The sequence below is a fragment of the Neodiprion pinetum genome, chromosome 2 (genome assembly GCF_021155775.2).
Source record: "Neodiprion pinetum isolate iyNeoPine1 chromosome 2, iyNeoPine1.2, whole genome shotgun sequence".
NCBI classification, from domain to species: domain Eukaryota; kingdom Metazoa; phylum Arthropoda; class Insecta; order Hymenoptera; family Diprionidae; genus Neodiprion; species Neodiprion pinetum.
This window is the reverse complement of record NC_060233.1, coordinates 39391681-39414302: the sequence shown is the minus strand read 5'-3', so window position 1 is coordinate 39414302 and position 22622 is coordinate 39391681. Positions and strand designations below refer to the sequence as shown.

Genomic DNA, 22622 nt, shown 5'->3' with positions numbered 1-22622 from the left:
ATCCTGGGTTTTCGTTCTTTGCGGTGTACACTTTTCAGCGATTCTTGACATAACGTGGAGTTAGTAATTCGCAAGTAAAAACGAAAAAATGGCAAAAGCGCAAGACCAGGAGCTGAAAAAAGCGTTTTCCGAACTACAACAGAAGATAATTGATACGACACAGAAATTAAAGCTCGCAGACGTACAAATTGATTCATTAAAACGAACAAAGCAGCATGCCGAGCTCACGGTTAAGGAGGTAACCTCACTTCCACCAAACACGAAAACCTACGAGAGTGTGGGTCGAATGTTCTTGCTAGACGACATCGCGAGCGTAAAAGAAGGGCTTGAGAAACGGATGAAAACGGCCGACGAGAAGATCAAAACTCTAGAAAACAATAAAGCGTTCTTGGAGCGTAGCTTAAAGGATAACGCAAATAACGTTAGAGAAATGGTCCAGCAACGACAAAGCAACGAATCCTCTGGTTGATACAGCAGTTTCACATCTTTACTTGCTTTTACTCTTCTGTCGAAGTTGTACCCTTATTCAAGCAATATCGCATCTATCAGTTGTAACTCTAATTTAACATCATTATTATTTGTGTGCTTTCGATGAATGTAATCCATAAAATAAACCTATCATGTTTACATATTACCTTCATTCGTTTTACCTTACGTAGTTACTGGTTATTTAATAATGTAGGGACGTTAGTTATTTGTCCTGGTGACAGTTACTGTTGTGCATATCCTTTGTAAGAATGAGTAAGTCACCTCTATGTTGCAATAATTGCTTATCCTATTTAGCCAGACTTCATCTCTCAAATTATACAAATTTAAAATTTCCGAACTTCAATTAAAATCTTATTTTCCTAGTGACCACATGTGAGAATGATCATTAAAATGTTCTTATAATTAATAAGACATGGGGTATAATTGATTTCAGCAAATCATTTTACAATTATCATTAATTTATTCCAGCGACAGGAATGTTACATACAACAGACTGTCTTCCTTACGGCTAATTTTTTTTTTGTTTTTTCCTTTTTAAATTTAATCCACTTAGTTATCTTAAACTGATTCCGTGAACCTCAACATTTTTTCTTCATTTAAACTACACTTAAAAATCTACATGTGCCAAAACTTGGCGCTTCAACTGATTTATTGTATTTAAAAAAGAAATAATGTTATGAAACGTTTGTTTTTTCTTTCATTCTCCTTTTTTCCTCCTCAGAGTAAAAAAGATTGGAATTTTATAGATTGGCAATTTTTAAAAAATTTTCTCTAGTGTTAATCACTCTTCGTTTGTATGCAGTTATTCGTTAATTTCGTAATATTATATCACATATCATACTGGAATAACACAGGGAACAAGATTGGCCTTGCAATTGCTCACAATTATTTGTATTGCTGTTGAGTATTTCTAAATGGATACGAATTTGATGAAAATACAATAACAAAGCAATTAGTTAAAAATGATTAATTAACTCCAATCTGCAGATTTATTTCGAACTCCGAATGAAATAATCCAAATAAACCGAAAAAATCGAAGGTAAGATCTGAAATTTGTACATATATATAGATATATCTGACCAATTTAATATGTTCCAATTTAGAAAAAATGTAATAGTGCCGAATTACCATAGCAGATGAAGCTTAAAACAAGGACTTGTCAAACGGAATCAAGAATTTCCACTACTTTTCTCAACGATGAACGTCCCCTGCGTTACAGTAATGTGCTCGACAACAAGAGTTCTCTCAAGCATAGCGTTTCATGCCTTTCATATTTTAATGTAACACCGCTGTACAGCATATTCATGCGATTTGAATCAACAAACCATTATCAAACGTAGATTTGCTTGCATCAATATATCTGTAAATTGTATTGTTGTATCTGAGGGAAGTCGTTTGTTATGACATTTCGCAATAAATAAGATAAAAATTTGGATTCCTTTGCAGATAATGCAAAAACTACGATATTATTTGAAAGTAAACCTATGAATTTGTTGAAATCATGCATATTGAAATACATTGGCATGTGTATAAGTCATCTGGTGGTTTTAAACGTGGTATTTCATAAGTCGGTACGTTCCACTGAATTGGGCATAATGATGGTGAATTGCAAATAAAGTGAACATATACTTCCACTTTTGAATTTGTATGCAACTTATGTATGGATTGTACCAATTATCTTACGTCATTAAAAACATGATCCATAGTTAATGTTTGACGTTAAATGTACATACAATAAATACAGGGGGTGTGAATTTATTATTAAGTATTAGGTTAAGTGCTTAGATCTTAACTTAGCTAATGAAAATTTAGCTAATAGTTGTGATTTACGAAAAATATGATTACAACGCAAATGATTTAGTCGGGAATTTTGTCCACATCTTATAAGATGTATTGGATTGAGCCACCATCAATTGGGCTAAGTGTTCAAGCTGAAAAACAGTAAACTTATTCAATAAAAGAACTGACTTGGGAGCCGCAAATCTGTTTAAAAAAATCTAGTACATATGAGTTACAAGCAAAATAGTACAACATTAGTTTATACCTGTAAAACCTTGAGGCGGTTGTCCAGGAACCGAATACTGTGGCCTAAAGTTTCCAAAATTTGCTGCACCTGCAAATGTAGCAGGTAGTTGCCCACCTGAAAAGCCGGCAGGGAATTGTTGAGCTAAAAGAGCTGCTTGACCTGACTGGTTACTGTTTCCACCTGGTGCAGTTGCAGCAAGTCGACTCAAGATAGATCTTTCCGACATTTGGAGCCGCTGTGCAACCGGAGGAATTCTTGCCAATGTTGCCGGCAAACGGCTCACGTCAGATTTCATGTCTGACAAAAGTTCTTCCAGCTGGTTTAATACCTATAACGAAATAACGAGTGTTAATGTCGCAGAAAAACAATTAATTATGGTATATATTAGAATGAAGAATCGTACAATATTTTAAACAATAAAGTACCTTGTGTAGAACAGCGTTGGCTGGCTTGTTGCCAGCCAGACTCTCCTTGCTTAAATGTTGGTGCGATTCAGCAAGACATTCAACCTCAGCAAAGCGTGCATTGAGACTCATTGCAGGATGGTTGGGATCTTGTGTCAAATTCAAGTAAGCCGCTCTTCTGAGCTGCTCTTCTATCACAAGAGCTTGTTCTAACAGCTTAAAACGCCGTGCTAAAAATTTATTCTTTATTTCCAAGAAATTGCCCTTACCAACATCCATCTTGAATGGTTCATTGATAATAGCAAACCTAGATAATAACGAATTAAAGTTTAATACTCAAATTTCGCTGACATTTGAAAAACCTTGAAATAAAAAGAAAAAACGTTTAGAGCTGTAAATATACCTGATATCATTCTGAATATCTTGCCAGCGGCCATAACCGTGGGTTACAATACCAGCAAGTAACCAGTAATCGTGTCGACGATGCCAGATTTCGTATTCACGTCCTGGAACTGCAGCTTTTTCTTCATTCAACCACAAAGTATGTAATTCGGTAAAGCCACCATCAGCAATATTAAACATGAATTTGCGCTTTGGTTTTGTTGTTTCCGAATCCGAATCCTTCGTTTCTTTCTCTTTACTATCCTTGTCCTGCAGAGAAAGAATAAATCGGAAGTCAGCTTGAGAATTTCGGAACGAAGGTTTAATACACACCAAAGTTTTGGTGGAACATACCTCTTTTTTGTCTGCCTCTTCGTCATCATCTTTGACAATTACCACATCTTCTTCAGATTCAGGTTTCGGTTTGACTTCAGAATATTCAGACTTTTCGTCAAGTTTGGGTGCCGGTTTTTCCTCTAATCTAACTTCTGTCTTTTCTTTAGCTTTGTCGGATTTTTCGACTTCTCCGTCCTCTGTTTTAACCTCCTCTTTCTCTTTATCCTTTTCCTTATCTTTGTTGAGCTCATCATCTTCCTTAATCTCTTTTGGCTCTTCTTTTATTTCCTGCGCATCCGTGGTCTGCAGACACAGAAAAGAACTTTGTTGTATCTTCGATGTTAATAATTTTACATGCGCAATTTTCATATGCAAGCCGCGTAAGGTGACACGGACACAATTTCCTTACCTCTTTATCTTTATCCTTGGTATCCTCCTTCGGATCTTTAGACTCAAGCGCATCCGTAGTAGGTTTAACAACAGGATCAATAGAAGTATTCACGGGTGTTGGTGTAGCAGCAGGACTGGGACTGGGGGCATTCGATGTAGCAGGCGTCGCGCTAGTACTACTCGTACCAGTGGCTCCGCTATCTCCAGCTCCTTCTGCTTTTACAGGTTCAACAGGCTCAACAGGCTTACGAATCATCTCTGGCATTGAATAATAACCATTGATGTGCTCAAATTCCTGAACCTATGGTAACAATAGTAGTTGTATAATCATTCGTAATGACGTTGTTATGTCAACTATTGGAAAGTAAATTATCAATGACAGCTTATCTATGGTTACTCAAAGCGATACATATAGTGTCTCAATCAACTATTCAAAAAAGACCAACCTTTTTTCGGATTAGTGACATAACACCGATCCTAGTTAAAACATGTTGTCGGCTGAGTCCTTCCCTGGGAACTCCATCCGCAAAAGTTTCTGCATTGTCAGCACCAGGTTCGCACAGATGTCGCATAAATAATGAGACGTATGCTTTGAAGTTCTTCTCAGATTTGCCCCGCAGGTCTCGCACCAACCTACAGATAAATGCAGTGCCGACTACAATTCTAGCTCTCAATTTATGAATTTGTCAAGAATGTAATAGGTTATATCACTGTTATTTATGTACATAAGTCATTATGAAGTAAAGTTTTAGTCGTGCAACTAACCACTGCGAGTTGAAGGCATCCTGTGGTGGCATCCCATACCTCATAATTGCATTCAGGAATGCTTTACGTTGTCTGGCATTAAAACCAAGAACCTAAAATAAACAAAAGTTTCACCCCCTTAAAATAATTTCATGTGAACTTAAACTTCTGAAATAACCAGATACATCAATCATACAATAAAACCAAATTATAAATTTTCAAACTCAATCTCAAGTAGATGACAGATTATCTAGCAAAACAAACCTCAATGTTCCCATTCACTCGTGCCAAAAGCGGTGGCAAAGGTCGATCTTTCTCGTCGCGTCTCTCCAAGCGGCGCCTACTTCTACGTGACAAAAGATCTCCATCACCTTTTTCATCGAAATCATCATCCTCCTTGTCATCATCACTAGGAGCACTAAAGTCGCTATTATAATCTGATAAATTCTCCTGCCATGGTTGGTCATCTCTTGTACCTTGATCACCAGTAACTCCACCATCATTGTAATTTACTTGTTTTCTCACTCGCTTGCCTAGAGTGGAATGATGTAAGGACATTAATGAAAATCTTGAAAATCCGTGGCCGCGATCAGAAATACGAATACATTATCTGAACATTATACCTTTGCCAAGTGTCCTTGCAATGTCTTCTTGCTGTTGCTCATAGTGGTGTCTTAGTAGTTTAATCCAATAAGCTGGATCAGTGTTCTCAGCTTCTTGTTTGATAATTTCAGTGTCAGCCTCTTCCTCGATTTCACCTTCCTTGGTTACATATGACGCAACCTTGAAAGAGCTCAAATACTCGTTTGCCCAGTTCTCTTTCTGCTCAATTCCTTCTTTACTCCTATCCAACAACTCAGCGACAGCTTTGTCATCATAATGAATAGCCTCATCTTCCTTACCTTCTTCTTCTTTGAACAACTCCTCCGTACCTAAATATAAACGAAGGATGACCATCAAGCTCTAAGAAGTATCTTAGACTTTTCACTTTACATTGTACAAAATAAGTAAAACGACATATCAATCTTACTTACCAAACCGCAGAATATCATCCAATTCTTGTTTACTAAAATTGGCACCCTTGCCGCCCATGCCAGGTCGCACAACCAAATGAGTGAGCATCATTTTACGTTTAGCTACTTGTGTAACTCTTTCTTCAACAGAATTACGGGTCACAAATCTGTATATCATCACTTTATTCGCCTGACCAATTCTATGGGCTCTGCTGAATGCTTGAATATCGTTATGCGGATTCCAATCTGAATCGTAGATTATCACAGTATCAGCTGTGGCTAAATTTATACCAAGACCACCAGCTCGTGTGGATAACAGAAATACAAATTGTTGTGCCCCTAGAGAAACGAAAATACGATAACATTGAACAATTGTTATAATGCTCGAAAATAACGTAAATCTTAATTTAAAACAGTGATAACTAAAGTTAATGTATGAAAAACCTAAATGAATTACCCGGCGCGTTGAACCTGTCAATGGCTTCTTGTCTCTGAGTTCCTGTAATGTTTCCATCAATCCTTTCATATTTGTAGCCTTCTCCCTCTAAATAGTCTTCAAGAATATCTAACATTTTTGTCATCTGAGAGAAAATCAGTACTCTGTGTCCACCATCTCTTAATCTTTTAAGCATTTTACTTAGCAAAACAAGTTTTCCAGCAGCTTTGATCAAGGCTGATGATTCATAATTGCCATTTGGACCAGTTGGGGCCTCTTGAGATGCGGCAGGAAATAGGTAAGGATGATTACAGCACTTTTTCAGATCCATCATGATATTTAACAAAGAAACTTGTTGTCCTCCGCCCTTAGGATTCAACGCTTCGAAATTTCGTGTTAAGATATATTTGTAATACTTCTTTTGCATTGGTGATAATTCAACACGGACAATGAACTCCGATTTGCTTGGCATATTCTGAAAAAGTCATTTCATTGAAGGTATAATATTACAAGATTATGCAGACTCATACATAATTATTTTTTACTTTGCTAGCCATGTAAAGATGAACTGACCTTAAGGACATCAGCTTTCAATCTTCGAAGCATGTGCGGGCCAAGCATCTCATGTAACCTCTTGACCTGTTCCTCTTTAGATATGTCCGCAAATTCATTTTGAAAGGCAGCTAAGTCATTGAATTTATCTCGGCATAAGAAGTTTAGTAAATGAAACAGTTCTTCCAAATTATTTTGTAATGGGGTTCCAGTCAGTAGCAGTTTGTAGGCAATGTTGTAAGATGCTAGTAATCTGAAGAACTTCGATTGATTAGACTTTAATCTGTGAGCTTCGTCTACCACTAAGACTGCCCAATCGATAGATCCAAGACAAGCTGAATCAATGGAGATTAGTTCATAGCTGGTCAGTAAGACGTTGAACTTTATTTGTGAACTGCGAATTTTTGAAGCTCGGCCACCACGCACAGCTCCTTCTTCAAATGACAATTCGTTTTCACGTATGACAATTCGACTGTCCTTGTCACCTAAAATGAATTGTACATTTTTAATCAAGCAATTCATTATGAAAATTTTGGGACCATTCGAAACAATAATACTCACCAACATAAGTAACGCAATAAAAGTCTGGTGCCCATGTTTCAAATTCACGTTCCCAATTTATAATGGTGGACAATGGGACTGACACAAGAAACGGCCCCTTACAGTGCCCTTCTTTGTAAAGTGAATATAAAAACGTGATAGTTTGAATTGTTTTTCCCAGACCCATTTCATCAGCCAATATGGTGTCTATTCCTTGGCCCCAAGAATACCTCAACCAATTCAAACCCTAAAAATATTGAAATGCATTTAATCAAATACCTCAATTCCCATACCTACCAAATAAGAGAGTAAAAAGTAAACAGTGAAATGATGACAATCTTGGTAGTCTAGAGATTCTTGAAGAAATGATCTAATTTTCTTTTTTGTCTACTAATTAGCTCCGGTGATTGAAGTCGTATAATACACACCTCTAATTGGTAAGGATGTAACTGCATTCCAGTTATATCCAAGTAATCGGGTTGTCTCTCGTATTTCTTTTTCAAGTCAGTTGTCGGCTTTTCTGGCGGAGGAGTATATCTTTTGGGTGTTCTCTCTTCATCATCAATTATCTCTCGAGTTTTAGACCTTTTGCCTTTGCCTGATTAGGGAGTAAAATAAAACAGGCATTAAAATAATGATTTGAAGCTAATGTCTCAGCTGGAAGTATTAATAATCTCACCTTTTTTGCCTTTGCGAGAACTACTTCCATCACAGCAATTCGCAGCCCTCAAATCAAGGTAATATTCAACAGCCTGCTTCAAACCTGGAATATCGGCATGCTCGTCTTCCCAAGTAGCTTGGTCATAGCCAAGATCTCGCCATTTTACTAGGTAAGTTGCTCTGCCATCTCGTTGCACTCTGTGGTTAATCACTCGATGAACTACTAGCCACTCTGGCCTTACACCATATCGATAGAATCGCTCCTCTAGGTTATATTCATCTCTGTTAGTAGCTCCGTCTTGTTGCTGCAACCGTTTTACACGAGAATCCCCTTCATCAAGTGGCTCTTCCAATTTTGGTGGTTCGTCCATGTCATATTTACGTGTATAATTTCTGTAAACGCATTGTAAGGATTAGGAAAATTTATAATAATGAATTCACATTTTATGGGTTGATCGATAGATCAGCACGCTGCTTTGCTTTCAATACCTAAACATGAGTGGATGGAAAACGTCCAGTTGTAATTCTGTGATCCAGTCACAGTGCCAATGGGACATGTCAGCCCATTTTACAAAGAACTCTCGCATTTTACGTTGTTTGGGAGCGGCTTTACTCGTGGAAGGTTCTTCTGAGGGTGTTTCAGGGCACTCTGACCATCTCCAAGTTAGGATTTTAGCCACTGTAATAAAGAATACAATATAGTTGACATTTTCTTTTTCTATTTCTTGATATCAGTGACCTCTGCCCGAAAAATTTTAACACATCCGATTGTAAAATACCTTTTCCGTGGACTGGTGGGCAGGAACATCTAGGACACTTCCAATCGCCATCTGGTATTTCTGAAAGGGGTGGATTCAGACAATGTGTATGGTATGCACTAGTGCAGCTGTCACAGCATAAGAGTTCACCACCATCCTTGCACACTCTGCAAAACTCCATGTGTTCGTCATCGTCATCAGCTGCACCTCCTTAGACATGAAATACTTAGATTAGACAGCGAAACAGATGAATTTTCAATATATGTAAATAGCCAGATGAAATGTGCAAGCTGGATAAAATAACAAAAGTTAATTTCAACAATATTTAGTTTCTAGGAACTACAGAGCCTTCCAAAGCAGCACGTTTCGAGATATTATCAAATACAAGGCATAAAAGTATGCCAAATGTCCATCTGAAAGATAGTTTTTCTGACTTACGTCCGATATTTTACAAGTTATCTTGCAGGTGCACATTACGTATACTTTTAGGTGACGCATCTGATGACATATAGAAATGTGCTTCTTGAATTATAGCATTATGATTATAACTCCTTAATATTATATGATCGAAGAAAATCAAGTTTTCAATATGAGCAAATTATTACTAACTGGTGTAGCATTGTTATAAACTCACACCTAAAAACGGGAGGGGACGCGGGGGGTAGGGAATTAAAGGAGGTACCTGTAATACCTTCGCCTTCGCAGTGAGGGCAGCTCCACTTGCCCTCAGGAGTCTCTTCCAATTCTGGCTCGAGGCATACCAAATGATACGCTCTGGGACAGGTATCGCACAATATGATTTCACCACCTTGCTGACAGACCTCACAGTAATCTTGGTGGTCAGTCTGTATGAAAGAAAACAATTCTAAGGTTATTACACTCGTAACTTCGTCGATAATAACCAATGCTCTGATAGTGGCATCAAAACAACGGTTACTGGTAATAGAAAATAATCTGAAATGTAGAGAGTATATAGAATAATAAGTATAAAGAGCAAAAAAAAGAATATAATACAGTTCACCAGATAGTAAGTGAATTCATACAATTATATTCCATATTTCAGATGGTTTGCATCGTAAAATTTGGATTCGGGTTTTTGAACTGCTTATTTTTAGACATTGGAATTTTTAAATTTCTGCATTTATGATGACTTGGTTGATACAATAAACTAAATTGCACAATCAAAATAAATTTTTTTTATGCTAACGGATTACCATCGTACAATACTACTAAGGCAGAGTCAAGCAACAAAGCAAATGCGTTCGTTGATATTTCGCTGAACTTTGAAACCATTTCAAATGCAAACCTTTATAAGTTTTTTCTTCTCGCGTGGTCTACAGTTAATTACCAGGTGGCAATATAACGATAATTTTGATATACTTCCGATATACATCGACTTTTTTAATTAACATGTTCAACGTCACAGGAATCTGAACAATTCGACAAACAATCACAACGATCGGAATAGATATTTCGAAATGAAGGAATACAATGAAAACAAATTCTGAGAGTTACTATTACTATACAAAAGTAAAATATAGGATGCGTTGAATGAATTGAGCATGAATGACTGACATGACTTAGAACTGAATTTCGTCAAGTTTGGTAGTAGCGAATAACTCAGTGTCTGATGATGATGATGTTAAAGCGCGATTGAAACTGCAATGAACGCATACGCCATCTGAAGCTTGACACTACCTGGAGACTTTCCTCGCCATCAGGAAATTTGGATGTGGTCTTCGTCTTTTTCTTCTTTTTAGTTTTGTTGCCGATCTTAGTTTTAGCTTTTCTTCTAATCGGTGGGTCTACTGGGACAGCCTCCGGACCACTCTCTTCGGGCCCCTTACTTCTGCCATCTGCTCCAGGAGGCTCTTCTGCATCAGCGAGCATCTGCTCAAACTCCATATCCGAATCTCTGTCCGACCCGATGCCACTACCTTCTGCCTCTTCATCCTGAAACCCACATTTGTTGCAACGTTTTCGTGCCAAGTGGAGGTGGCAAAAAATTATATATAAAATTATAACTGCAAGTATATGCCTCACCGAGCTGCCGCGCTTGCGTTTTCCTAACTTAATTTTGAGAGTAGGAACTTTGGAAGCCTTCTTTCCCTTTTTCGCGCGAGAACCCCTAGATTTTCTTCTCCGATCACTGTCATCATCTTCATCTTCATCATCATCAACATCTTGAATCAGTGTCCCACGATTAACTCTAGAGCTTCTGCTGTCATCGTCAATGTTACTAGGTGGAGCATCGGCGTCTGGTTGAGTGTTGGGATTCAATTCAGAAAAGTCTCGCCATTTTGCAGCTACTAACATCATCAGCTTAGACATAGGCACCTGAATGTAATTGACAATAATTAAAATGGCATCTAATGTCTCAAAATATCCCATTTTGAAAGTATTATGCATTTTGGGAAGTAATTGTGAGGCAGAAAGTACCTTGGGGTTTTCTTTGGCTAAGAGAGGCCGGACATGTTGTTGGAAAAGCTTATAAGTCGTAAGATTCTGAAAATCTGCTTCAGAATAATCTATCTGTACATCAGTGAGTCCAAATGTACTACAGACTTCTTCTATCGTTGGCATTCCAGTGTTGGGCTCTTGAGGTTGTACTGCCGATGTATTGTGTCCTGACGATTTTCGCGAAGATGATTTTCGACTCTTACGATTCCCAGCATAGTCACTGTCGTCTCCTGCAGCTTCTGTAGGTTCAGCTCCAGCAAAATCACTTTCCTGAAGCGGTATAAAAAAACTTGATAAGTGAGCTCTCTTGATGCTTCATGACCAGAACTGTTGATCTGGCATCATTTTTCATCATACTGAAATACTTACGTCTCCGGAGTCAGATTTTTTCTTCTTCTTCTTTTTTTTCCCTTTCTTATCTTCACTACGAGCTTTTCGCTTCTTTCCTTTTTTCTTTTTTCGTTCTTCTGGTTCGTAATCATCATCTTCCTCCTAAGCAAATGTAAGATGTGTAAAAGATAGTTACTTCAATCAGATCACAAAATTTTGACTATCAATTTGTAACAACATACTAGACATTTGGTCGAATATTTATCAATTTTGGAAATAAAACAAAATAGTCAATGCTTGTTATATTATAATATTAATTGTAAAATTTAATTAGAATATATATTACCAGTCTCTGAGACTCTTCAGCATCAGATGAACCCTCGGCAACTGGTTGGCCAGTATTTGGTATAGCAACTCCAGCTTCGTCTGCTTCTTCCTCTCCTATAAGAAGAAAAAAAAGTCAATTGTCTAAATATACGGATAATTTATATATGTGCTATATTGCTGAATAATCTGAGATATTCATCAAAGCTTCAGTTGATATAGATCAATTAAACGAATTATATATATTTGTGATGAAATGAAACATGACGCAGGTTCCTGTACAACAAGCTATCTATAGGCAGACTCATACATATAATCTCATCAAGGTTGCCACCTTAGTATGATATTGGGCCAGAGATAGATGCGGTGAGGGTGAAGAGAAGGGAGCATTATAGGCGGGGGGGGGGGGGAGGGGGGGGGGGGCGAAAATCTGGAATTCATCGTTTCAACAGCCAATCTAATTAACTTGGGAGATTTTAATTTTTTCATGCTATAGCATAGAATTTATTGTTAAATATTGCGAATGACACTTGACATTTTAATGCCTCAAGAAATCAATAATAAGAACCGTTTCATTGGTAATAAGAGCTGGACAAAATTAGCCTTTATACAGAGTAATCATACATATTGTATTTCGTTTCGAATAAAATATTGAATTTGAAAAAAAATTAACATTAATGGGAATACTGATCATTGCGAATACAAGTAGAAATTACGATGAATCTTTGCATTATTTAGGTACATGTATGCATGATCGACGAATGGAATCGCGCGTACGTATTATATGCATACGGATATATTTACATCTATATCGACTGCGTTGATCTTGTTTACATTGCCGGCAATTGATGCTTTCTAGGTAATATTTGCCAGTGAGAAATGATATATTGTAAAAATTTGACGTTGCTAGCAGTGTTTTGGGAAGTTTTATCATTGCAAGTGAAAACAACTGGCGACGGAAAAAATATATTGGCATTATCTACAGTTGCGAATGCTTTGTTACACACACTTGCGACCGCCATTTTGTATTAAGGGCAAATACTCCGGTAGATCTCTTAACCCCTACTTAAAATACCTAACATTCGTTTGGACAGCATTTAAGTTTATATACGAGTTGATGGCCATATTACTGGGCTTGATCTAATATTGAAGTAAAATGAACAAGAGACGCATGTAAATCAGATTCAATAGGTACAATTTACTTCGCAAATCGAATACGTTGTAAAATGACGTGCACATTTGTTTCAGGAGGAAAACTTACCCGATGCGAAATACTTGAAGAATTTTGTATACTTATGCGACCTTTTCTCAATTATTTCTGTACAACCGACTAAATCCTCTTTATTACAATTACTCAGGTAGTTCAGGCATGAACGTATAAAAACTGCAGCCGACTTGTCGTGGGCCGAGTGATTACACGACGCGAATGTTCGTATAATACTGAATTTTAGGAACGTTTACGTACGAATTAATAATAATATTACTGGGATTGATCTAATATTGATGTAAGATTAACACGAAACGCACATAAATCAAATTCAATTGGTGCAATGTACTTGGCAAATCGAACACATTGTAAAATGACGTGCAGATTTGTTTCACGAAGCAAACTTACCCGATAGGAAATATATGGAAAATTTTGTATATCTGAGCGAGTTTTCGCAATTATGCCTTTACAACTAACTATTTCCTAATTCTTAATAACTTATTACAGTTACTCGGGTAGTTGAGGTATGTACGAAAGCTACAGCAAACCAACCCGTGGTCGGCTGTGTGGTTATACGACGCCGATATCCGTATAATACTGGATTCTAGGAACTCGCGTGTTTACAAAATTACATTCGAATTCTACTGTAACTCAATACCTCGGTATGGCAAATCCGATTGTCATTAAGTGCGATTAAAATAAGACCCACAAGTGTTAGCCTGTTGACACGCAATGAAAAACATTTGGAAATATATTGACAATAACGTTAACCTGTACAAATTTACGAAGATCGGTAGATGATTCAACCGTGTGATCAATGTGAAAGCAATATTATTCACGCAATGCATAAATATAAGTACCATATTCATATTTCGATTTACATATATTTTGCAGTGCGAAATGTAAACTTTGTATCGAAACAGAACATCGATGATATCTGCAAAGGTTGGTAATCAGAGAAATATTTATCTGGCATATTGGGAGACAACTAAGAATTAATAGGTACGTTGATATTAACGTTGAAAATGCAAAAATAATCGAGCTATTATTGAAGAATTTGGACAGTTGAAAATTTGGAAGGTTAGCTCGATACTTTTCGAATATAATTATTTTGGTAATAATGTAGGTGAATTTTGATACGAAAAATTGTACCCAGTCGTTATTTGTCCGGTAAAAACATGTGCGAGCTGATTTAGCTCTGAATAAAGTTAAAAATCACGTAAGACAAGTTGACATGGCAGCCATCATATGAAAAGCGCGCGTCCTGCGTGCCTGTGTATAACATTCCGGCAAACTTAACCATTATTCGACACTTACCGGCGAAGGTTTCGTCCACTTCCTCCTCTGAGGCCATTTTCGTATGTTAATTAACTATTTGAACACTGATCACTCACTGAGAGCGCGAATAATATGCAAAAATTCGCGAAAATGCGACATAAACGCGTAGATCCGTGCTCGGCGTGCGATCACTTCTCTTTCGGTGCTCGCCGCTTCGCCTCCAGTCTTGGCAACTTTACGGTTCATCCCCTCCACTTTTACTATTTTTACCCCCACCACTTTTAATTTTTCGGAAAGGAACCCCCCCCCCCCCGGCGCCAACCAACTTTTGACTTGCATAGTAACAATGCGTCGAATTGTTCACCATTGTTACATCTACCAAACTCTTATATTAATTGTTGTACTAGATGTCGAACTTCCAAATTTCAATTAATAAAACCCTGTAATACCATATTGTATATCTCGCCAATAAATTGTGTCCATTCAAATCCAAGCCAATGGCTTCAATGAGTGTAGAATAAAAAATTTACGCAAAAGATTTCATTAACTCTTCTCAGAGAAGTCTTGCGATTGAATCGTTATCAATCATTAAACTTAAAAGAAAAAATACATGCATAATACGAATTTGATCTCCTTGAACTACTTTCAGTTTATTTGTACTACATACAATATCATTTCTACTATAAATCTTATGAAGCATATGCGGGATTTGATGTAATTTGTAAGTATACGACATTTGCTGATTGATAATGTCGCTGACTCTTGTTGGTATTGAGGATAGTTTTTGTATTCTTCGTGAACCTAGGTCGTTGGATTCTGACAACTCGACAAATCGGGAACGTTCAGGATGGATGTTCGGAATCCAACATATGTACACAGAGTTGACAATAGTATGGTTGATAGGAGTCTGGTATGCAATAATCAACTGTTTATTAATACGATTCTAACATACATTTAACACTCGTCCAATGAAATTTAATTACCTAGTTGAATTCAACAAAGTATTGGACAATGATATTGATTCTTCGATAATAGATTGCTATCATAATTTTTCAGTATATAAGTATAGTTCTTTCTTTACAATAGATCTAGGATTTGAATGATTATCAAAAAAAAAATATTAACATACATATCAATCACAATCTTGCGCTAATTTTAATAATTTTCTTTAGTTATTCAATTCTATACATACGAAGTGACTCGGTCCAAATAAGGATACGAAATTATACCTAAAGACAGCATGAACTCACTTCTTTTGCAAAATGGAAGCTTGCTGTGGGGATGTATTAGATTAAGCTAGGTACTCTCTGTCGCGTTTACGTACTTCTTAGGTTTTGAAATAGAAAAAGGGTCTATACATTGTTCATGCAAAGCTATATCCTCATTTCTTGAAGTTCTTTGCAGTTGTATCTATTCTTATATTATAATAATGAACTAGAGAAAACTTTCAAAGTATGCCAGCTATTGAAGTTCCCCTAATTTAAAATCGTGAGAAAGATCAATGCAATGTTTAAGATGCGTAAGATCTGAGAAAATCAGCTTGCACACAATTTTATGGTACTCGCAGAATTGGGATGTAATCACAAGGGTAATCACAATTTTATACACTCGATTAGTTCAAGAATGTGATTGATAAAATCGGTATTGATTAGTTGACCTTCAAGGTTCTGAGACTAGATATAACATTCCACTTACGGTATTCAAACTTCCAATGAATTTATGTATATACAGACTTCAATATGACGCTTACCTACAATTGTAATTTGTTTATATGTGCGTAATTGAACACTCCCAAGTGATTAATATCGTATTGCGGTAACTATTGAAAATCTAGCAACATACGTTAGATATATATGTTAGATAAAAGTTGACGTTGTCAGGTATGAATTATTGTATAACAACTTTCGTATACGTTTGTTTGTGTATAAAATTCTAAATAAAGCAAAATTCATTGATTTAATCATTGTTCTAAAAATGGTATAAAGATATGAGAGTATAATTGTCATACTGAATTAAGTATATATAAAAAACTCATCCTTCCAGCTGCTTATTGATAGATTTCTAAGATCAAGGAAGTCATCGAATACTTTAGCAGCCTCATTGATTTTTTTGCAAACTTTTTTTCAATTCAATGACTTTAAATAGGCTGCATCAAATAAATCAAGTTCATTAGCTAGATAATTGGCTTTGTTACGGAGGACCTTTGCGTTAGTTGCTGCTTCCTCCAGAGTACGAAGAGTAGTTGCAATCGTTTTAAGTTCCACGTCCATTTCGGACGTCGCCTCATCCACCAAATGACACAGACGAGCGAATGTACTCGATAACTCTCTGCACAGTAATAAAACAATTCTTTAGAATTTGTATTTCCGTAAAAAATTATTTGCTATTATACTACATTTGGTACGTTTGACTTTGACTATTCTGAAATGAAAAATGTACAACCAGAAGAATCAGAAATCAATATGCTGAGTACACTATAAATTGATGTTCATCCTGGAAATTATCCAGTTGACATAAATAAGTGAAAGAAAGAACTTACTGTTGTACTTGGTGACTACAGTTGGCAGATGTTAAGTCAACAATTAATCTTAGCTTTTTAGTTGCGTGGTTTACATATTGTTGCTTGAATGTTTTTTCTTTAGCTTTTTTTGTCCATGTTAACCTTTCGTATAGGTACAATGCTCCATAAACAGCACCAGTTACGGCTATGAGCCTCCACCCAACTGTTTTCAACATCTGGAATAGCATTTATTATGTCAATTCAAAATACAGAGTACTCTGAAATATAGTTAAAAAATCACCGTGGTCATTCAACACTTACAAAGCCAGCAACGAGTAACCCTCCCATAGTGCCCTGAGATGTTATTGAGGCAATTGCGACACGAGTTGCCAATGACCAGTCATCGCCTCTTGAAGGGATGCAAGTTGGACTTGTTACAAATTTCACCGAATCTATACTATCTGTAGGGGACATCAGTTGAGGTATCTATTGAAAATCAGAATAAAAGTTTTCAACATTATAATGTAATACACCATAGCTCAGACGGCGTGTAGAAGAAAGTGTCTTTGACTCACTGCTTGAGGATGATTAGAAATCGCTAGTTTGTGTCCTTGTTTTCCTGCAAATCTATTGATCAAAGCAGTGATTCCCCAAGAGAATCTAAACTCTAAATCCTCGTGGAAATCCGCGCAAAGATTGTCACAATTCAAGCGATACAAAATTTCAAATGGCTCTCGTCTCGGTAAAATATTAATCGACAATTGCTTTTTATTATCTGGTAGTAAACTAGCCATACGCTCGGTCATCTCACGTTGAGAATTTTCGATATTCAATGCTAACGCAGTGCTGAGTCTTGCACGTAGATTTGATCCTGCAATTACAAATGATATTTCAAAGTCAGTCGATATTGTATGGCACTTTACACTGAAAAACATGAGGCTTAAGTAAAAATGGAGACGAAGACTAACCTAATCCATTTTCAACGTGACTGTGAAGTTCTCTTTTATAAACATTTAGCACTAAAGGTTCTGGGTGAAATGGAACGCTAAACTCATCTACTAGTACAGCCAATCTTCTAATTTCTTCATTCAAAGCTTTCGAAACTCTTTGCTCAACGTCTTCAACCATACGGTGAATCTTGTCTTTCATTTCCTGGGTAAGCAGCATTAGTTGTTGTTCTGTGAAGTTCAATTTGTCATGTACTTCTTTCTTCACGGTCAACTGTGAAGAACGCATCTTTTGTGTTCGTTCAAGTATCTCATCTAGTGTCGATCGAATTTCCCTGAAATGAAGGTCATTTCAAGTTATATGCCGAGTTTAGTGTTCTTTCCATCTTTGGGGCTATACTTTACTGTCACTTTCTTGTAACTCAACAAATTTTCTATGAAAAAAAAAAAAAAAAAACGAGTGAAAATGATGATAACTCACATTGCAATATGTTTTCCTCGTTGGGAATGTTGCTCAAATTTAGTCTTCACCGCCGATTTTGAAATGCATTCCTCAAACTTACGTTCAAAGTCTTGAAATTCGAAATAACGATTTTGGAAACCATCCGCCAGTGCTCCATCTGTGATTTTTCATTGACTATTTGGTATATGAAATTGCACTAACTTAGAACAACTTATGTTTATTAGTAAAGAACTTACTATGAGCAGGTTGACCTCTTTGTTCTTGTAGTCGCGCTTGAAGTGTTTCTTTAGCAGATATAAAGAAAACTCTTTCCTCGGCATCCTTGGGTGTATAAACCTTCAGTTCTTTGGAAAGGAAATCGACAGCTCGTTCTTGATGTTGTGCCCTGACCTGTACAAAACAATTATGTGAACATGGCGACAGTTTAAATATTAATATCTGAGGTATAAGATGATGACACAAATCAGATAAGAAAAATTCTGATAAGAAAGTTCCTGAAAATGTGTAAGTAAATGGCTACATCAGTAGAACTCTTTTGAGAAATAAAATAGAATTTAATTTGATTACATCTGAAGCAGTAATTTATTGGGAATTATAACCGTAGTTTGCTGAGTAGTGAATCATTACTGCAATGGTGCGAAAAATCATACAGGAATGCAATGCAGCTGTGAAAATAAATTCTGGGAACAAAAAACTGAAAAATCGTTACAATTTGTAAAAATATAAATGATGTGACCAAATTCGTCTCATTTTTCGCGTAGGAAAGTGTTGGAAAAAAATTAACATGTCTCATAAAAAAAGTCACGAACAGAGTTTAATAGCATAAGGATTTTCAAATGTAACGAATATACCAAGAATAGAAAAATGTCTGATCCGGTAGCAATTAAAATCTAGAGACAACACAGACAGGGTATCGGAGAATCATCGCACGTATCTTGCATGCGTTAACCGTCATTTGAAAAAATGCTCTTTTTGTCTGTGGTCAGTGAATAATTTAACATTGTGCAAGCTTCTACCAAGTGATTACAGTTTTATATTAATGAAAGGCTTACCTCCCTTTGTTCATTGACCAGCTGAAGGAAAAATGAGACATTACTCCTTTTAAAACTGGGACTAACCAAAAGAAAAAGAACAATAACGACCTAGGGACCTGGTAATTTAGAACTAATTTAGAAAAAAACATCAATAATAAAAAATGGTGTTGTAACTTCCCTATATAGTATCTATCATGTTTTTGTTTGACATGAATCTCAACAAACCCGATGTAACAAGAATCATGACTGAAACATAGTTAGGTTTACCGTCATTATTAATGGAGTTGAAGTAGTTACCTGATCAAAGAATTCTGGTTCCGAAGCGGAGGCGTCCCAGCGATTGTTGAGGATGAAAATATTGGGCTTGGACAGCTTCGTAGAAACTTTATGGAAAAAATTTTTTTCCTAATTGTAAAGAAAAAAGAAAATGATAATTCACATTGATTTCTTTACAACAGTACATGTTTCAGAAACTTACAGTGACCATAAGAGTGGATTCTGCATTGGCGACTAAAACAAAGACATCTGCATCCAGACAATGCTTATCAATCCACTCATCGAGATTGGGTGTTACGTCGACACCAGGACTATCGACAAATACCACATCGTCTCTTAACAGTAGACATTTTTCTCTTGGCCAGAAAATTCGTACCAAATGACTTTCACACAATTTTTCTTTACACAACGCATGACCAAGCTGACCCACGGATTGTACGGGCTGTTTTTCTGTAGATCCTTCAGTGATCAGGTAGGATTCACCGTTGTCTGACCCTTCAACTTGAAGGAAACAATTTGTGGTATGTCCAATGCCACTTGGCAATATTTTATCTCGCAACATTGCATTTATGACCGTACTTTTTCCATTGCTGGTTCTATTAAGGAGTAAATTATCTCTTTGTTGATGATTATAGATTGGATGGTTGAAAAAAAATTTTTTTGCAAGTGTGACATTTTTACCAAAGTAATATGTTATGCTTACCTTCCGAAAAAAGCAACTTTCATATGATCTCGTTTAAGCACATCTCGTATTGCGTGTACTTTATAGACATAGGATTCAATTGTTTCTGCTTCTTGTGTATTAACGATATCACGATCATCTCTTAAGGCTGCGGAATGATTGAGTTGAGTCTACAAGTATCGATGAAAACCTTAAACTTTATAAGGATCATTTAAAACTTACAATGCATGAATCCGACTGCATCTTGAACGTAGTCATCTATCTCTACGAAGATATCGTTGATTTTCTTTTTAGCCTTGACAAAGATCTGCAGAGGAGAATTATCAGTTCTGAGGTCGTTCGATCGGTGCTGACCATCTCCCCCAATCATGGATATCGTACGATTGATATAAGCAGCCATTTTTGCTTATATTTTGTTGGACAACGATTTAATCAGCAAAGTAAGGGTAACACAGTGCATATACAAAGCAGACGGGATTTTCAGATGCAGTGCACACAGCATGCAGGAACAACTGAAAACAATAAAATAGCAGAACAATAAACTGGCTAATAAAGGATCACGTACTAGATACATATACCATTACTGCTTTTCAGCACAAATCATTATCACATGTATGTCTGTATCCATCGTTTCAATAATTATTACTACGTTTTTAAACAGTAATAAGGAAAAACCTAACTCGACAAATTGAAATGTTTCTTAAACGCGTGAATATTGCATAGATCAATCTGAGTAAGAGATGCAGACGTACTTAATGCTAATTAGTGCTAAGTGAAAAAATTGATAATATAACTAAAATCGGACTACCATCTAAGAATAGCGACAATATATTGAGACGAGATACTACATAAATCAATGCAATAAAATCTTGATAGGATGAACAAGAATAATACTAACGCATTAAGAAAAATAAGAAAATAAAGCTACCACAGAATGTCAATGGTGCTGCTACAAATCAGACTAGAATGCTAAAATTCTGGACTAAATTGCTTGAAAAATAAATACTTCAGTTTTATTAAAAGGTTGAAACCTGTTTATTCCGATGCATCAGTATGCTTTTCTCTGTGGAAAAAAATTTTGTTGATTGAAGAGATTCTTAAATGTAGTTAATTTATACTACATAAGCTTTGTAATTTTTATTAGGTAAGAAGTTTTAAGTAATGTAGATGAAAGCTGGGAAAATCGAGGTTGTAGAGCTTGTCTCATGATACGCACTGTTCTTGCAATTGCGCAGTTCTGTACAACACATAGGTCGCAAAATGTGAAATGCGTTTTTGGGCGAGATTGTGAATGATGTAAAAGCGAACCTAACCTAACCTAGCCTAACAAGGTCAGAAAAAAACGAATATTATGATTGAAAATACGGAACTGACAACGTACAAGATTCGCAATGTTCCAAGTACTGGTTTATTAATCTCGACGAAACTTAGTGAATTGACATTACGCTTACAATAAACTGAGCTAACTCGTTAAGTCCACAATAAGCACACACCACTAAAGGTGACTACAAGCCATCAACGAAAGAACAGGCGATTGCAAACAAGTCGCTCACTGACATGTGTGCCAACAGTAGTCAAATTTCGATCTAAATCTTTTAGCAATCTGACCTTTGACTCATTTTTTAAGCACGGTTTGCGGAAGCTACACCGCTGGACTTAATCTTTCCGTTTAACCTCCCACTTTCTCGATGCATATCTCTCAGCATCTTCAATCAGGTTCAATCTCCGAGATGATCTCTAATTAAGAAGGGGAAAAGAAAGATCTGAATTATGCGAGGTTGCCAATGACCGTCGGTGAGTGAACTTGGAGCTCGTCGTGTCACCTGCACGCACCTGTTACGTCACAGAAAGGTATATATTGATATACATAGATATATTTCGTTGGATTTAATCATTATTAACGTCTATTGTTGTCAAGCTGTTTGATTACAATAATCTACGAACGCGGTGTTCTGAATTGTTGTCGAGATACGATCTCACCACCAGATTATCATTCACCGGTTCAACTCAAACAAAGAAAAATCTACCGTTCTTACATTTGCGTAAAATGTCGCAGGTATAACCAGAGATGAGTAGGGAGATCTCCAACGCTCGGCTTTTCGTGATACCAGCTAGGTTGGAGCGTCGACGTGACACCTAGGCGGCCACGCACCGAAGGTGGCCCACAATCGTGTATATATACATATACTCGGTCGCTCGAACAAGTGGTTGCCAATCGCATCCTTATCCCCGCTCGCACAGATGTTTCCAGGAATGCAAGAATTGGGATTTTTTTGTTTCAATTATGAATGTCAGCGAATAAAAGTATCTCCAGATTTGATAAATTTTGAACCAAAATAATTAACCATTCCCAGCCCGAATACTTTTTTTTTTTTTTAATAAATATTATTTT

General features: G+C 36.6%; 3 protein-coding genes across 15 annotated transcripts; 1 reads left to right on the top strand and 2 right to left on the bottom strand.

The window, feature by feature from the left end:
* Positions 1-41: 41 nt before the first annotated feature.
* Mi-2 (chromodomain-helicase-DNA-binding protein Mi-2 homolog) lies at positions 42-14538 on the bottom strand. Of its 5 annotated transcripts, none has more exons than XM_046611964.2 (25): positions 14368-14538; positions 11866-11960; positions 11559-11681; positions 11169-11459; positions 10773-11066; positions 10428-10682; positions 9412-9574; positions 8751-8939; positions 8461-8650; positions 7991-8364; positions 7740-7909; positions 7333-7558; positions 6793-7256; positions 6241-6694; positions 5805-6122; positions 5394-5702; positions 5035-5303; positions 4792-4883; positions 4473-4659; positions 4046-4327; positions 3655-3939; positions 3323-3570; positions 2941-3226; positions 2534-2843; positions 42-2420 (listed from the first exon to the last, which is right to left on the bottom strand). In XM_046611964.2, the coding sequence occupies exons 1-25, from the start codon at positions 14402-14404 to the stop codon at positions 2416-2418; spliced, it is 5916 nt and encodes a 1971-aa protein (XP_046467920.1). In that variant the 5' UTR covers positions 14405-14538; the 3' UTR covers positions 42-2415. The 5 variants fall into 5 exon arrangements, with proteins under 5 accessions (XP_046467920.1, XP_068989619.1, XP_068989621.1 ...); XM_069133518.1 differs by having other exon boundaries at positions 4473-4664; positions 4794-4883; XM_069133520.1 differs by having other exon boundaries at positions 9421-9574.
* Positions 89-634, top strand: Pfdn1 (prefoldin 1). The gene has a single exon (XM_046611997.2). The coding sequence runs from the start codon at positions 89-91 to the stop codon at positions 467-469; it is 381 nt and encodes a 126-aa protein (XP_046467953.1). The 3' UTR covers positions 470-634.
* Positions 14539-15241: 703 nt separating the features above from the next.
* Marf (Mitochondrial assembly regulatory factor) lies at positions 15242-22346 on the bottom strand. 9 transcript variants are annotated; one of them, XM_069133505.1, is made up of 14 exons: positions 22267-22307; positions 21839-21967; positions 20453-20742; positions 20252-20378; positions 19751-20144; positions 19570-19677; positions 19291-19311; positions 18475-18628; positions 18257-18395; positions 17797-18110; positions 17404-17699; positions 17150-17314; positions 16868-17064; positions 15242-16656 (listed from the first exon to the last, which is right to left on the bottom strand). In XM_069133505.1, exons 3-14 carry the CDS (start codon positions 20628-20630, stop codon positions 16452-16454), a joined length of 2298 nt encoding a protein of 765 aa, XP_068989606.1. In that variant the 5' UTR covers positions 20631-20742; positions 21839-21967; positions 22267-22307; the 3' UTR covers positions 15242-16451. The 9 variants fall into 9 exon arrangements, with proteins under 9 accessions (XP_068989606.1, XP_068989605.1, XP_068989604.1 ...); XM_069133504.1 differs by lacking the exon at positions 22267-22307 and adding an exon at positions 22064-22079; XM_069133503.1 differs by lacking the exon at positions 22267-22307 and adding an exon at positions 21262-21293 and having other exon boundaries at positions 21839-21956.
* Between the last annotated feature and the right edge of the window lie 276 nt (positions 22347-22622).